Source organism: Porites lutea, chromosome 1 (assembly GCF_958299795.1).
Source record: "Porites lutea chromosome 1, jaPorLute2.1, whole genome shotgun sequence".
NCBI lineage: Eukaryota > Metazoa > Cnidaria > Anthozoa > Scleractinia > Poritidae > Porites > Porites lutea.
Window position 1 is genome coordinate 49,583,739 of NC_133201.1, and position 17,369 is coordinate 49,601,107.

Consider the following 17,369-nt stretch of genomic DNA (forward strand, 5'->3'; position numbering starts at 1 on the left):
GGCGATTCTTGTTTATAGAAGAAATACATATGAACAATACGGTGGCTATAATTTGTTCCAAAATGCAGAATTTAAAGCAATTTTTTTGATAAAAGTTTGAAGAGAATATTAACTGAGCCATGTGTCAAGTTTTTTCCCCGTCCCGTGCTGTTTTAAGCTCTATTTTGCAAGATGAATATTTGACCTCGGCGGTTGCTCAGATTTCAATCAACAACGGCCCCCACTAACAGAGGGTGGTCTGCCCGTGGAAAAACTATACCTTTCTTGCAAGTATACTGATGACAGTCACTGCATTTTACGTCATTCCATTCGTATTTGTATTCAACACCAAGTGTATGTACACAGTCTTCATCTCGAAAATTGTTCGGTTGGTTTTTGGCCCAAGCTGTAAAGTTCCCAGTACCACGATCTGCCCAAGTAAAGGAGCCCTCTGTGAAAATATCATTCAATCCCAGCCAGGATTTTGCTCCATTGTGAAGATGCTGTAAAAACACATTTTCTTCATTGTTTTGGATATCAACGAGAACTGAGTTTTCTTGTCGGCATTTATCCAGTGATGTGGTCCAATTTTGACAAGTCTTACTTGTGAAATAGCAAAAGCCGTTGAAATAGTTCCAGCCAGGATCACAAATATCTAACAAAATGTAAAAAGGAGAAATTATTTAGATTCCTGATATATAAATTATAATATGATAGATAGATAGATTGATAGATATTATTTATCCTTTGTGGCACTTTCAGTTGTAGGAGTATTGTTTCAAGGGTGATAAGAAAATATATTTAAAAATAATTAACGTTTTTTTCGGGGCAACGAGTAGATCATCATCATTATTTTTATCTTGAGGAGAGTAGGAATGGTGTCACAATGATGAAAGAGGGATCACTTTTTCAAATTAGAGTAAAAATTCTGAAGCAACACTAACTTTTAACGTTGTTCGATGCATGATGGTTTTCATTTCGGCAACTGAGGTCTTCTGTCATTATGAGTTATTAGGGACCCTCAGATCCGACAACGGCGACGGCAATGAGAACGGCCAAAAAGCAATAGGTTTAATTATAGTAAAACAACAACTATGCACGTGCATCACGCTTTTTTCTACATTTCTAAGCCGTCGTTGCACGACTACAACGTGAAAATGCCTAGTTTCATGTTTTTTAGAGGACGTAAACAAGCAACGACGAAATTTTCCTTCTCTTTCTCGGCTTAACTGTTATTAGGCTCTTAGGAATTCAACTTCAGGAGGAGTAGCGTACTTTCGACAAAGTAAGCGAGATGGAAAAATCGCGATGAAGATTGAAAACCCCGAATTCACTTTTTAAGCGACGTTTTACCTGCCGTCGCCGTCCTCACATCTTAAGGTCCCTAATTTCTTTGAGACAAGAACTTCAAAATGGTACCCTGCAGCTAGCAGTAAATGTAGAAAATTTGAACAAAAAGCCACTGGAATTTTGTTACTCTCTTGACTCTCACTCGGCATGACTCGCAAACCATATGCTTGTGTTAGTTTAGAGCACTTCCAAAGTATTTATAATTCCTCATGAATCGGGTAAGATGTTTGCTAAAAACTACTTCATAAATGAGTTCAGTACTTATTACAGACCTGTAAGCACAGCATAACTGACGGACAACGGGTCATATCTGGTCCCGTATAATTCCTTGACACAAACTCTGAATGCAGAGGTATTCATGTTCTGAAAAAAATTTATCGTAGCTGGTACATTTTATGCAGTTGTAACCATGAACAACTGGGTTAACGTGGAGTGAATGCTAGAATAGTCTCTGAAATTAAACCTTTCTCCTATATCTTTTTATGTGACATAGAAATGCAAATAAAAACCGAAAAAAACCAAAAAAACCAAAAAACCAAACTGAAAACCGTGGTTTGATGAAAGCTTGCAAAGACCACTAGAAAATTAAAAGATTGGAAGGTTTAGAAATAAAAAAGTTATAAAAGCTAAAAGAATTAAAAGGTTCAAATGTTATCCAAAATATCCTTTTTTAAGGGGTATGATGGTGGCACAGGAGCTATAAGGCCTAAAAAATTTGGCTAAACTTTGATCCTTGTTGATGAAGACAAAAAAAAAAAACTACGGTAACGTTTAAACCCGAACCGTCAGATCTAAAGTTTGAGACCACCGCGGCGCCTGAGATATTTAAAGATATTATTCAAACTTTAATGAATAATACCTACATAGTTATATTCGCGATCGAAAACATGAAGTTAGCCAATAAGAAATCTCAAATTTTCTTGGTCCATTTTTGAGCCACGTCTATTATCGACCTATACATCGCCTCAAGCGTGACTCTGTTCAGTTTTATCTTTCGTCGAGCTTCGGTTTTAATTTTTTTTGCCAGAACACATCCCTACACATTCGCCCCATGACGGAAACTTTTACCTCGATCCAAGTTGTAATTCCGTTGTGGATCGGTGCTGAATTCCCGGATACTGTTGTGCTGTGATTGGCTGAGACAAGCACTGTCGGAGTCGAGTTATAAGCTCTCGTGAATGTGACGAACTGCCATGGAAGAGAAACATACAACGTTTAACACTGTTTCCTTTAAATTTAGTTACCTTCGGTTGTGTTTATTTTTGAAGTCACGATTGGACAAACAATATTTGCGATTAATCATTTTAACAGAACGAAGTGCCCTTTTTGTGGACCAGCTTCTTAGCTTCTCTGGTTACTTTGATCTCTACCACCTACAGTGTATATGACTATAAGTGTTTTCAAGGTATAACCAGTGATGCAAGTATAAGCTAAATATTTGTGAGGGAAAATCCTGTGAATAGCACGCTTATGCTAATAATTTTGCAAAGAATTCTTTTCTCACCTCACAATAAGCATTGTTCATTTTATCCGAAGGTGGGTTCGTATTTGGAAAACTTATGACGCCATGTTCAGTGAAAAGGGGCTTGTGCAGTTTGGAGAAGGCAAACCAGTTCTGTGAAAAGAGGAAAAAACAAAAATGATGTCACCCATACTTGTAACAGTCTCGTAACATACCCACAGAAAATTAATTTAAAATCAACTGCATTTTTAAGGCCCTTTCAGTGAACCTAAGCGTTTTGAACTCTATAAATTTGTGAACTAACAATGAGAGCAAGGAGTCAAGGAAAGGATACAAATCCACAATTTTTTACGACATCAGGGGAATCGCGTAAAAATGTCAGGAAGGGAAGCATGGGGCAAGGCAGGCCAATTTGTGTGCTGTTTAAAATTCACTCCCTGTAATGATATTCGATTCTTTTTTTCTTCTTTTTCTTTTCATTATTACTATATTTCTGTTTCTTTTTAAGTTTTTCTTTTTGCGGTTCCCTTCTTTCGACTGAACCATCACTCGCCCGGACGATCTTTAAAGTTATCAACGCCATTTCATCTTAACCGCCCTGTTATGGTTAACAGACCAACAATCCTTACAAATTTTGCAGACAGTCGCGTTCCAGTTTCTAAGAAAATCACTAGTAACGTACCACAGTGATATCTTGGTGTCTACCGTCAAAGTTTTCCATTTCACGAAGACAGACTTTAACTGAGTCCTTAGTTACGTCTTCAATCCAAATGAGAGCAGCATCATACTCTTTACCAGTCCTCAGGTGTTCTGACGTCACAAGGACTATTGGCGCCTCAGCAAACTTGCCCTGAAGAAAAAGCCAAAAAAACACGTTAAGATGAATATTGCTGCAAAAATTACACGCAACTAATCACTGAGTAAGTTCCCCTTCTCATTTATTACCTAACCTTGTCTTGTTATTTATTGTAGCAATCGTCATTTTTCTTCCTAGTTACCTCGTAATGATCCGTTATTTTTTAATTTAAAGACGGCGTGGATTAAAGCTGTCGGGTGAATGAAAATCTAACATTTGCCATTGGGACTTGCATCAATTAATCTCTCACCGTAGGAAAAGTCACATCTGCGCAGTTGGTACCAGACCACCATTTCTGCAACTCAACTGTTCCTGTCAATCCTTCGGGTGGTGCACCTTGATAAGCCACCCAATCAATGGTGGCAAATGGATTCGCACCTTCTTCTTTCCTCCCGGTTTGCATGACACAGACGGTGAAGTTTTTTGTGTTGATACTTTCTGTCCATGAAGTAACAGCGTCGTGGACTGTCACAGAGTCATTCAGCTTCATGTGATTGACGGTTATTTGAACATGAACTTGTTTATCGGGATAAAACCGGTATGGAGGAAATGTGACTGTCTGACAGTTTGAATCTGACCATTTTGGAACCTGTAGCAGATCTATACGGCCCCGTACAATTGGAAAACCTGTTTTATAATAAATTAAGTACTTTATAAGGAAGCATCGCTGTACTCTTTAAGCATTATCGCTAAGGTCGTAGCTTCATTAGCTTGCGTTGTAGTGTAACTCTAAGTGGTGAAGGGTGGTAATAAAAAAAAGGGTGGAAATTGAACTAGAACTAGTAGGCTATAACTTGCAATGTCGGCTACCCTCAAAAACGAAATGTATAGTGGCTGCTTATTATTGCATGCTGGTTGCTGGTTTCAGTGCCCAAGATAAACATATGCCAGGATAAAGATAAACATGTGCAATACTGGAGGAGGCCAACAAAAAAATTATAACTCAAAAGCGTACCTGATGACATGTACGCGTGGGAGCGCGCGCCACTGTGCGAAATATTTGATTTTCAGCAAATTTACTCAGAGCTAATAAGGTGCAAAAAAATGGCAAAAGAGGATGAAACCAAGGGCAAAGATAATAAATACTGCATTTGCCCTCAAATATGCAAATCCATGTAGACTGGTATGTAATTGTGATATTTACCACCCTTGTCTTTGACTTCCTCCTCTTTTGCACTTTTTTGAACCATATTTGCCCCGAGCAAATTTGTATAAATCTAATTTTACGCGATAAAAACTAGATTGCAAGGCAAAAGAGAATAAAAGATCTTACACAGATCAAACATTGGCTATAGTCTGGGCTGCTAAATGTTTGTTTGCCAAAGTATAGAGACGAAGTAGCTTGTTACAGCTGTCTATTGTTGCGTAGCCTGCGTGAGGAGATAAAAGTGAACTTAAAAGTAACAGAAGGTTATAAACATCCTATAGCTAGAAGCCAAATTGAATGCAATTTTGAACCAACAACTATAATTCTAAGCGATCGAGAGCTTAACTGCCAGACTATTTTATGTGGCATATACAGCCAAAAAAATCGTTGAAATTAGTTTTCGTTACCTTCACAGCTTCCTGGGTGATAGACCAGATTATTTTCAAGTCCTCTGCAATAGCTTAACTTATGCCAGCATCGGTTGTCGTAAGTTGTTCCGTTCGCAGTGCACACTGGGTCTTTATATGAGGGGCATTGGTCATCGCACTCACACCGAGCGTCATGCGCACTGTAGGTTCTGCAGACTCCAAATCGAGGACAATCCACATTAAGGCAAGGATTAAGATCTACACCAAAAAAATATATATATATATTGAGTGGTTATCTATTCGGAAAAAACATAAATTTCTAATATATTTTTCATATTTGAATTAAAAATAAATAGCAGTGACATGTTTGCATACAGGCAACTGAACCAATTATTTTTATCGTTAGTAGACCTTATTAACGATACCCGCCATCTTTGCACGCGCTTAAGGCTGATGATATAAATTAAAGCAGCGTTACTTGGTTTCTCAGGGGACAAACAAGAGATAAAATCTGCAAATACAAATCACACAATAGAAAACAAGTTTCAACATTATAAACGAAAATCGCAAAATATTGGTGGAAGCGATTTTGAATGCAGTACACGACAGTAGAAGTCTTCACAGCAAGGAATTATGACGTAAAACTTGTCGAACTTTACATTTTGCATTTTGCATGACTAGAATCGTCGTCTTATTTTGAGGGAATAAACAAACTCGACCGCGATTACTCGATTACTCGTCTTGGCAATTTTGTTACTTGTCTGCCCTCTAATTGCTCTTATCCCATCAATCCTAAAGTGCGTGCAAAGGTAGAGTGTAACATGAATAAGGTATATCATTGTATTCCAGCGTTTCTTTAATTGTATCATCATGAATTCCTACAAATAAAAACTTCTAAAAGATATCAATAAAAATAAAAACAATAATAATAATAACAATAATAATAGTGATCATTACAATAGGAAAATTAATTACCAACCTCCAGTAACAGCGTAGCTGACAATCAAGGGATCATGACTCGATCCTAATCCACTGAGGTCTTTAACGCATATCTTCATAGATTCTAATCCAAAGTCCTACAGCAAAATGTGATAGCACTCATCAGTTACTAGAAAATCCATAATTTCTTCTTAATTTCTACGACGACAATACAAGTCATGAAATTTACGGATCAGATCCAAATTTTCTGTTTCTTATGGCTCTTTCACGGTCCTTTTATCAATTTACTAGAATATACGGATTACTTCTCTTCCCTTATTGAACAAGAATATTATCCAGTGAGGAAAACCCCATTTCGCGAAGCAATTTATTACTGGTTGAAAAGACGTCTGTGGAACGAGTGAAGAAATCCCATAATGATGACTTGGCTTTTCCCAGATTAAGATACTGCTCCTGATTGGTCGTGCCGCAATGAAAGTTTTCTAATCAACCAATCAAAAGCACTGCATGCCCAGGTGACACATCATCAGTATACAATTTTTGCTCTCGTTCATCAGACGTCATTTTGTGGAAAAACTAGTGGAGGCGTAGGGTAAAACGCCGGCTTTTTTCTCAGGTTAGAATAAAAATTCAAACCTACCTCAACCCAGGACGATATTATATTATTTTCTGGAAGACGTCTTCCCTTGACCTTAAGATTATACTCATGATTTACGGAAAGAATCACAATTGGCGATTTGTAAAAGGTCGTATTGAAAGGTACTTCCTGTAAATAGGTAAAAAAAGTCATGTAGGTTAGTAAATGGATGTGAACGTGCTCACTTCTCCCTCTATTTTTGCCCATCGTTTGTAAAGTCCCCACTTCTAATACTCGCCCACTCAACAACGCGAAATTGAAGTGATTCAAAATACAAAATTCTCGGAAAGTCGCGAAATTTAAAAATTCCAAAATATGCGCACATTCAAGTCGCGAGATAAGCATGTCGCGTTCATCTGGGAATTGCCATTTTGGATACATTGTCGATCACCATGGCCTGGTAAATTTAGGTTTACTATATTAAGTTTTCTCTAGTGTGACCACAACCACTGAAAATGTTCTGTGGCTTGCTAAATGTTTTTGTTAGAACTAAAGTTTTCACCTGACAGAAGCCGTAGTTGTTTTCGGCCGATGGATTTCCACTGTTTGGAAAGATTTCTTCTCCAGTTATTGTGAAATTAAGTTGAATCCCATTTCCAGTGAATGCGAACCAGTCCTGTGGACAAGAAAATAATGTATAATTTGCTACTCTTTTCTTTACAAGACGAGTTGCGTCAGGCCTCGAACGACACTTCCTTTAACAAGAAATGACTGCATGAGACACGTGAGACAGGACACTGACCTTAAGGTGGCTCCCTAGAGTAAATTGGCCGTGCGCAGCCTGAGCACTAGAATGGCGCGAGCTTTAAAATCCACGCGACGTCCACGCAAAAATTAAAACAAACTTCGAAATTTTCCCCCAAAATACTTTATTAACTTTTTGTTGAAGCTCATTGTGCAAAAAGTTTGATTAGTGTAGGTCAAACGTTTATGAGAGGAGACAATGTTACACCGGTAACAAGTACTTCGAAGAAAACGTCCTGTGTTAGGTATAAAATTGAATCCGCAATCTCTTCTTTTACAACTGGCGAGATATCACCGTAATAATACTAATAAACGGCTTTAAAACAATGGCTTTCGCACTCTTCAAAGAAACCTCATGTTTTCAGTAGCTTTTTGCATTATGTGCATGCGGGCGTGATGGCTCGCGCGCGTATTTTGCTCATACGACCCCGAACCACGCGCGTTTTTCGGATTTTTGTGACGTCAACGTAGTTAATTAACCGTGAATTTCTCGCCTTTTTCTTCCGTAAATTTATTCAAAAATCGCCTCATTTCTTAACAGTTGCAGTACCTTTGTACTGTCCTTTTTTTTGTTAAAATCTGTAAGAGCTAAATTCTTCCATTAAGAAAAATTAGAAGTTTCAAAATATTGGCGAAACCGTCTTAACGACCCCATGTTTTTTCACTTTAAAATATTAAGCAATATCGTTAATATAAAGTGGCAAAGTTTAAAGACATTTCACCGAGGGAAATAAGAAATATTAAGAAGAAATGATCAAAAATGACAAAATTACTGCCTGTCTAAGGATACGATGTTGCCATGGCAATGGCCTTAATCCAGAAAATGAAACTTGATAAAGGAGCCTTTTTACATGGGTAACCTTCGCGGTGAATCTCGTGAACAAAATCGCAAAGACAAAGTAACTACATTTCGTTCTGTAACTTATGCTAGAGCCACCTTAATTGTGTTACGACCGTTCTGGGTAATTGGTTGTTTGGGCTGCCGAAGTGTGGCAAAGTCAAGTTATTTATTTATTTATTTTTCATCAATACTATAGTTTACTCGAGCATTTTTCTTCACTTACCACAACTGCATCTTGGTGCTTTCCATCAAAGGGCAAGAATTCCCTTAAGCACACTTCAAATCCTCCAGAATTGACGTTTTCTAACCATAAGTACATAGCGTCATTTGGCTTTGTACTGCGAGTGTACTTAACAGAGACAAATACACGAGGCTTGGAAGCAAAGCTCTGCAAAATAATGTTAGATATATGAAAAACTATTGACTAAAAAATAAACAAGCTTCTCGAGATATAAATCAACATGATCGTATCAATGAAGTGCCCAGCGGCACTTAAATGAAATTAAGGATTTATCAAAGGCTAAAGGGAGCAGATTAATTAAATTTGACTACTTGTCTATTCACATGGACTCAATTTTCTACTCCTCTTTCACCTCTTTCTACGAAGTGTTGAAAAGGTTGTTGAATGCATCTTATTTGGCCCATTACGTAAATAAAGCTACTAACTGCAATGTTTCTGTTCGGTTAACTTTGTTAGGTTTAATGCCAAAAATTTAACATCATTAAATAAATAGACTTCTATTTTCCCAATTCCCTTTGATACATCAATACAATCAAAACGGTCAAGCATCATTCAATCACTACTTCTAAACATAGTTATTAGAGGAGACTTGTTATGAAAAGCGGCAAACATCAATCCTAAAAACAATTTACAGTGCTGCAGTTTATGTTGGAAGCACCCAGAAAGCGCACAATCCTTTGTTTTCTCTTGGCAAATTGTTACAGAATAAATTAATGCAACGTTTTTATTGGTCAAAACAATCAAGATGACTGGAATGCTTTTGAACGTTGTGTACTTTCAGGTCCACAAAAATATATATCAAAGGAGTCTAACGGGTTTCATAACCATTCCACTCAATTAACTATACTCTAATAAAAGTAAAACGTGAAAATGGCTCGTCTAAAGGCGATAGAAGGAAAAGTTTCAATCTAACAGTGATCTAAGCCCGAGAGGAAGCTTAACAAGACTTTTAGCAATGCACTTTGATAGGTCCGATTATCCAATAAGAACAAACTCTGGATATTGAACTGGAGATCATTTGTTTTAGAACTATACTTTCTGATACTTTCTGATTTCATTTGTTTCTACTATTTAATTACGTTTTACACCTTCATAACAAAATTATACACTTGTTATCAATTATTGTTATCTAACCTGAGAAAAGGCCACCTTCTCACACTTGGTTTCTGTTGTCCATATTCCACTAAAAGTAACGCTTCCATGCGTTAACATGGGTTTGTCCTGAAACGCTACCCAGTTGATAATTCCAGTGTCATTTGTAGAACCTGTTGCACGCGAGCATAACTGAAATCCAGCTGTACTAATGGACTCTGCCCACACAGCAGAAGGCGAATGAACAACTGAAGACTGATCTTCGTGGCTTAATGACACAAAGACTCGAACCTGAAAAGATAAGCATCAATGAAAATTTGCAGGCGATAATTCAACCCTAGATTACGAGCAGTCTGTCTCTCTTTTTTCTTCTACCTTGATCAGTACGGAATATCCCTAAATTTAAGGGCAGTTGTGACGTCATGGAGCTATTGTTCTCGAGAAAAATGGCGGATAGATTACCTAAACGACCACAGTCACCGTTTCGAGACTCTCAGGGGCATATTTGTAAGACTTTTCACGAGGCATACACAATTTTTTCCAGTGGAAAGCGTATCGAAAGCCATATTGGAAGTGTCTCGTGAAATATTCAGCACATTTTGTGCCTTATTTCTTCTTTTAAACAACACGATGCAGGCAAAAATTTGGTCGGTTTTCAAGGTAGGTGAACAAGTATCTATTATTTTTTTCGATTTACAGATTTTTTCGAAGTTCTAGATATTTTTCCTCAATTGTCATATCCATTAACGTTTATCACGTTGAATGTTGGGATAGTAGACGACCTAGAAGAGGGTCTGGATGGAGTTAACTGACGACTGACAACTCACAAATAGCCGAAAATTTAACTGACTACTGACATTTGCCTTGGGTTTTACTGTCAACTGACAAAGGACCTGATTGTCCTTTATTTTCTACAAAACTTGTTCGTAAGGCCTTGAATAGCATTGTTCCACTCTTTTCATCGTATAATGTGATCAAATGTGCGTTTTTAGGGGTAGTCTTAGCAGCAAGACGCTTAAAATCTCACGTGTGTCATGTACCATCTGCAAATGACCTAAGATTTCAACTTTACGTTTCTCTGAGAACGCGCTAGCATACGATGGCTGCTCAGAATGAGGGCGTTACAAAGGCAATTGCATGGTTTTACTGAGATGATTCAGAGACGGTTTTCTTGGTCTTCTTACGATCTACGTCCCAATATTATACCTGCCAGTTTTTTCTGAGTCAAATGCGTGAGATTTTCTCCTTGTCATAAACAAGATTTCACGAAACGTTCCGGCGACTTCCAAAGATTTCTGACGAATTACCGAAGACTTTCGAACGTTGCCGAAAGTTAAATGTCCGCAGATGTTCCAGAAGACCTGACATTTGAGCACTTTCGAAGCTACTTAAAAGACGACACTTTTAGCGTGCTTTGATATGATTTCGTTAGAACACAAAAAAAGGACACAAATTCATCATGTGTTAAGAACAATTTGTCCGGATTTGAAAGTCAGATGTGAGAAATTGTCCTTGATGCGTGAGATCGATGTCTTTAGTCCACGGGCGCAAGACTCAAGCATAATGCGTATAAAATATTCTGAAGGTATAAATTTGATTGGCTTAACGGTTGACAATGTTGCACTCTGGCCAGCAAAAACGTTCGAGTGAAGAAAAGTAACACAAGACTTGAGAAAAGGAGGGTCACTTAAAATGCTTACAATAGCAAAGCTGATAAAAACTAAGGAACTATGGCATCAGTTTTCGAATTTAATGTTTAATTTACATTATATGTGCCTGTTAAGCCAAATTGCGCATCGCAAATATACAAATAAGTTTCATAGTTAATTATGAATAGCCATTTAACTGACAGCTGACAAATAAAAAAAATTTTAACTGACAACTGACATTTGTACCCCCCTATCCAGACCCTCCTAGAATTTTGGTAGACAATTTTTGTATTCCGACGGTCCAAAACTCGAACGTGTTCCACTCCCAGGTTTCACGCAGACATGGGAGAGCCGTGTTATTACTTTTCTTCCCATTAATTCGAGCCTTTGCCTTTTTTCTTTTCAAGGCCAAAACAACTTTATTAGTCTTATGGATATTCACGTCCAACATGCATCTCGCCTCACTTTGCCGAATTTGCGGGGATAAAATTAAAGATCATAAGCGCAAGTTAGTTATTAACCGCTTTGTTTCTGAAATTCACCAAATCTGGAACGATTTATTATTGTTGGATTCTCCAAATGTTCATCCACAGTTAAAAAAATCAAAGAAAGAAGACAAATTTCAACTGTAAATGATGTAGTTCGCTACTCATTAAACATGCACTGATTATCTGGGATAAAATTAAAACATTGCAGGTACGACAACAAGCAAAGAAAGCACCAGATGCCTAAAGTCAACACGAAACAACATAAAAAAAACAAACAAGGAAAATTAATAAATTTGAACTACTTTTTACTCTTGTTATGATGACTGGTTCTTTGATTCTTGTCCTGTAGAAGTTAATAAGTAGCTAGTACCATTCCTGTTTTGTACGACCTCAACAAATTTTCAAGTTTGCTTCCATCAAAAATCTTGTAAACCAAGTCAGTGAAGCCACGACCTCTGTGATCGGTACGGAATCAGTTCGAACACCCCAATGATTCCTTGCAATGAATAATACTCTTATTCTCTTACATCAAATGTTTTCTTTGAAATAATGTGAAACCTAGACGAGTATTGTAAGTTTATCTTAAAATCTGTCCGACTCCGTCCGCTGTTGTGAAAATTTTTTATCACTTGGTCGATATCGATGTTTTGATAAACACAAGCGCACCTTCTACTTGGTTGAACAGTGTCGCGTGACCATTTAGCCCTGTCCTTAATTTAGGGATATTCCGGACTGCTGATCTGTCTGTCGAACGAAACGCGCGCGAAACACAAATGACCACGCGCGTGACTGAAGACTGCCGCCCTCGTTTCTCGCGTGCGTCTGGTGGTTTCAATGCGCGTGCCCACGTGCACTCCTCACACTAAATCTGAAGAAAAAGAGGATCTATTTCAACCCTCCATTCCCGGCCCCATTCTAAGGATTAAAGATCTTCTAGCCTATTTTTATTGTCAGAATTCTCTGGCTTTTTTGTTTCGTCTTGTTTTGTTTTGTTTGAAAACACTCGCATCCTAGGGATTAGGGAGCACTTGAGCACCCTATGCGCACTAAATTGTCTGAGGTCATAACATTACAAAGGCGACAATGCTGGCAAATCAAAATTTGTTAAACACATTAGTTTCTAGAGAAGCTTATTGTGTTCTGCTAACACATGAAAGTTGCCACCAACCCTTAAGATTAGACTACTGTTTATCCTCGAAAAATAGCCGTCCCTCGATTAATTGCCTCCCTCAAATAATCGCCCCTAACCCCCACCCTTCTCGCTATCTTCTCTTTCTTTACCACCTCCCTGTCGAGTTAAAAAACAAACAAAGCTGAAGTGGAATCTCATCCAGCAAAACTGATCAGTGACGATTCAAGCTCTAACGCCAAGGATATTGAAATTGAAAAATAACCAAGGAACAGGATTGCTCCTGACAAGGAACCATTTTTTGAAAAATTATAAAGCCCATGTTTAGTATATTTTGATGTGATTATTTCTTTATTTTTATTTAACGGGTAACAAAATAAAATATTTAGGGATCGACTTCCAGTGACCAATATTTGAAATAATCGCCTCCCTCGAATAATCGCTCGAGGCGATTATTTGAAGAAATACGGTAATTTTTAATTGCTTAGGGTTTACTTACTGTTCCAGATCCACTAAACGTTTGAGAAAATACCACGTTAGTGCAGCGTGGCAGTGTACAATGTTGTGGCGTCTCACATCCGCTGTTGCAATTCCATTCTTGACGTGTCTCTGATGCGTTCAGTTTTCCAACCTGATAGGAAATACCTGTAAAATAGAAAAAAATGTCTTAATGTAGTGTAGGTATGGGATGGAACGAGATGGAGTGTTGCTTGAAAAGAAATGAAGAGCGGCTAGGGGTGTGTCTGTGTTTATTTGAAAGTTGAGGAGAGATAAGTAGCTTTCGTGTGTTATTAAAATGTGAAGACAGAAAATTAATTCTTCTTCATTTAGTGAAGTTCAGTTTGAAAGAAATATCACCAAAAGCTGTTCTTTTGTAAGGATATTGTGACTTTTCTTTTCATTTAGCGCTGCAAAAACGTAACTTGGCCTACGGTTCAAGTCTAGAGGGTAATAAGAGACTCTACTTTGGCGTCATAGGGAAAAGAAATATGCGCTTAAAAAACGTAGCCTAGCATTTTTTCACTTTTCATTTCCAGGCGAGGTGTAAAATCTTTGCCTTTTCGTTATGTGGAGAAAATTTAGGAAGAAGAAGTTTATATATACAGACTCAACATCAAGGGGGGAGGGGAGGTAACTCTATTGTTTTATTCCTAAGTTTCTTGACCCACTCTGCCTGCCAGTATGACATCACATAGTAACGGGCAAGAGCCTCGGGTCGCTTGTCCAAATTAGCAAGGGATACGACAGTTATTAGGATGAGCGAGGTCGAGGGAAAGCTAAGCTATCAGATATCGTTATATATCGCTAATTTGAACGAATGTGTGTGAGCTTTGGTGTTGCTATAATCTGCTTGTGTAAACCGTTTTGATATTTTGTGTCCGTAATTGTATAATTTTGTTAATCTGTTTTGCGGGCCGTTTGCGGGATCGCCGTCTTTTTCATGGGACCGGCAAGGTCATCAAAACTTAAATCTTTTTTTTCTCTGAAATAGACAAGGTCTAGTCGCCAGAATAGGAGGTTCCGTTACTTCATATCAATCCTTTCGAGTGTGGGCCTCTGTTCATCTACTAATTCTCCACCAAACTCAGTAAAGCTAGTTCGATCGATTATCTACATCGGGTGGGCCGGTGTTGAACCCGAAATAATGCGAAATAGCTTCGAAATACGCGCTTAAGCTAATTTTCCTCAAATTAATGTATGTTTGAATTCATGATAAATACAGCTCCACCAGCTTGAAACAGCGTCTATGTTAGACTAAAAAATGGATTCGAAAACATATGTGTCACTGTGGTGCAGTGGTCAAGGGGTTGCTTGCACGTGCAGATAAACCGGGTTCGGCTCCTGGCGACGCTGTTTTCTGTTTGTTTGTACCGTTTTTATTTTTTTTTCTGTTTAGTCTTGGTTTTTCCTTTTCGCCTGTTTTTCTTTATTCTTGCTGCTGACCCTGCTGGTCATGCACTTGGATCAATATTTATTTTAAGCTTAAGTCCAGAGTATTATTTTGGAAAAGGAATTTCAAAAGTTCTTGATCTGCATACTTGCCAAGCTTACGGCCACAAAAAACCACAAGCTGTCAACTTATGTCCCCTCTCCTCTCAAACAGCTGATTTTTTTTCAGTGTTAGTTGACATCATGACAAACAACACACAGTACACCACAAGACTGTACTAGTTTACACCAAACACCCACCAGTGATCCACTGGCGAAATTTAAACCTGCCTTTTGTACATCGGCTTAATCATCAATATTATTACCCTAAAATCTCCACTGGGTTTGCCCCCAAAAAATAATTAAAGGAAACCATTGGTTTTCGGGATTTAATTACAGAATTACAGGTGTATGCCCAGTACAGTATTAAAATATGTTAAAGCAACAAGATTCAATGCTCACAGTCTCTCACAAATATCTGTCATGCAGCTTCCTCTTTCAACGCTACAGCTAAGCGAACTTTGAAAGGATTGATATGGGGTTCCACTAGCTCTGAAGAGCTGAAAATACGCATAATGTAAAGTATAATAAATCCTTTGATGAACCATCTATTGCTGTGTCTAAATTCCTCAATCTTGCTGTGCACTGGCCCTCAAAAGTGTGGCCGGTCGGTATGATTGCCCGTAAAATTTGTTCAACGATAGAAAGGAATCTTTACAATTTATTACACCAGTAGACGTTTCATTCCAAAAAAGTACTAAAGTCTAGTTTTCTATGAAAAGAGGGACCCTAAAATCTCCAAATCCAAGAAATCGGAAGAGTATTTCCGTGATAAATTAAAAATTTTTATCTGTCTCTTCGATGAACACTTTGCTCGCCATTTTGAAAGTCACCGACGCGAGACGTCATACTGGCGGGCGGACTGAACCACCGCTTTCCTTGGACACCCACCACCCCCCCACCCCGCCCCTCAATTGCTCAACATGCTTTTCTGGAATTGTACTGAATAATTTGGTGAATGGCATATCTGGTCAGCTCTATACAAGCGCATTCTCGTCTTGGACGTAAGAATCCTTATGCAAATTTTAATATCATCTAGTTTTTATATTGTTTTTGCTTTACCTTTATCATATTTCAATGTTTCACTCTTGATTTGGACAATATTTGATAAAGATCGCGGCGGTCCAAATGGCAAACTCGGAGAATAGCTACTGTAATAACTCTCTTTAGATTTGTTTTAAGTCCAATTTTATCTCCCCTAGCTCCTTTTTCGTTCATGTTCAGTTACTCCACTTGTCGAGAGCAAATCTAAATATCTAGATTAATCAAATTACCGTTTTGCTACGCGCGCACACGTAATGTGTAGAGTAAGCTCGGTTCCTTGCACCAAAAGGGTAGCCCGCGAATGACAGTTATCTCTGATTGGATTAAAACAGAGCTGCACGGATTAGGAAATATGAACATCGGTAGAAGTGCGGAAATGACTGATTCCAAAATAGGAAAATCAAAGAATAAAAACTCTTTTAAGGTTTTCTGTAAAAGATGGGTTGATGAACTGCCAGATATCACTTTGGCCGTCAAAAGTTTGAAATGGATTAAAACTTTCGCGTTGCATCAGAATGTGGGTGTGGAGTGTAAGGGGCAGGTTTAATTTCAGAGCTCTCACCCCACTGTCAAAATCTTATGTTCTAGATTTGAAATCTTCAAACTGTAGGTCTTCTGGGGATATGAAATATCGTATCAAGAATCAATCACCTGTCTGTGTTTAAAATTTTGTTTCGTTTTCCTTCAATCCAAGTGGTAGCCCGCTGACGGGAACAGACTGTACTATTTTGGAGAACCGAGCTACAACAAACAAATTAATCCATCGAAAACTTTGCAATATAATCATTTTCTCGAGATCGTAAGATGTATAGAAACTGGTACATTAAATGAGATGGAAAAATGCATCGATCAGAGACTTTGACCTTAGTGCTCTAGTCGCAAGCTCGAGCACTGAGTTAGTCACTTAAACGAGAGGGAGGGGCTTGTTGTGAGTCCCCAAAGTTGAACATCAGAAGAGCTAAGGAATTCAAAAATATTAGCTGTCAGACCTTCTGTCTTTAAATGAGGAGGTCTAAATAAGTACACGCAGTGTTCCTTAAAAAATAAAGAACAAAATAGAAAGTCTTCGACCGAGGTGAATTGCTTTTCAGGAGATGAAATTTTAACAATTTTCAACTATGTTACAAGAAAAAATGAAATATTTGCCTTTTGTTAGGTATAAGAACATACAAATGCTGATTGCAACGGCCTACGATGAAAAGAAGAGACTGGCATACCTTTAACAGTTAGAGGGAAAATCCCCAGGTTTAGGAGAAAGACAAAAGGTGCAAATTTTCTGAGGTCCATCTGGCTGCTAAACCTAGATGTAATGGCCTGTCGACATCTGGATGGGTTGTTTTATAGCGGTACAAACGTTTCCTCGGCTCATATTTGACAAATCAGCCATGCATACCAAATCCTCTTAACAAGTAAA

At 38.1% G+C, this 17,369-nt stretch overlaps 1 protein-coding gene across 1 annotated transcript in view; it reads right to left on the reverse strand.

The window, feature by feature from the left end:
- The window catches only part of LOC140931518 (uncharacterized), a 45,670-nt gene that overhangs the window by 21,378 nt on the left and 6,923 nt on the right, over positions 1 to 17,369 (reverse strand). The window contains exons 2-14 of the mRNA XM_073381330.1: positions 13,422 to 13,567; positions 9,699 to 9,947; positions 8,547 to 8,711; positions 7,241 to 7,354; positions 6,742 to 6,867; positions 6,142 to 6,238; positions 5,202 to 5,420; positions 3,898 to 4,274; positions 3,474 to 3,641; positions 2,834 to 2,944; positions 2,398 to 2,517; positions 1,602 to 1,692; positions 260 to 634 (exon numbers count right to left, since the gene is read on the reverse strand). Of these exons, the coding sequence (XP_073237431.1) occupies positions 260 to 634; positions 1,602 to 1,692; positions 2,398 to 2,517; positions 2,834 to 2,944; positions 3,474 to 3,641; positions 3,898 to 4,274; positions 5,202 to 5,420; positions 6,142 to 6,238; positions 6,742 to 6,867; positions 7,241 to 7,354; positions 8,547 to 8,711; positions 9,699 to 9,947; positions 13,422 to 13,567 (2,358 nt within the window). The remainder of the gene's footprint in view (positions 1 to 259; positions 635 to 1,601; positions 1,693 to 2,397; positions 2,518 to 2,833; positions 2,945 to 3,473; positions 3,642 to 3,897; positions 4,275 to 5,201; positions 5,421 to 6,141; positions 6,239 to 6,741; positions 6,868 to 7,240; positions 7,355 to 8,546; positions 8,712 to 9,698; positions 9,948 to 13,421; positions 13,568 to 17,369) is intronic.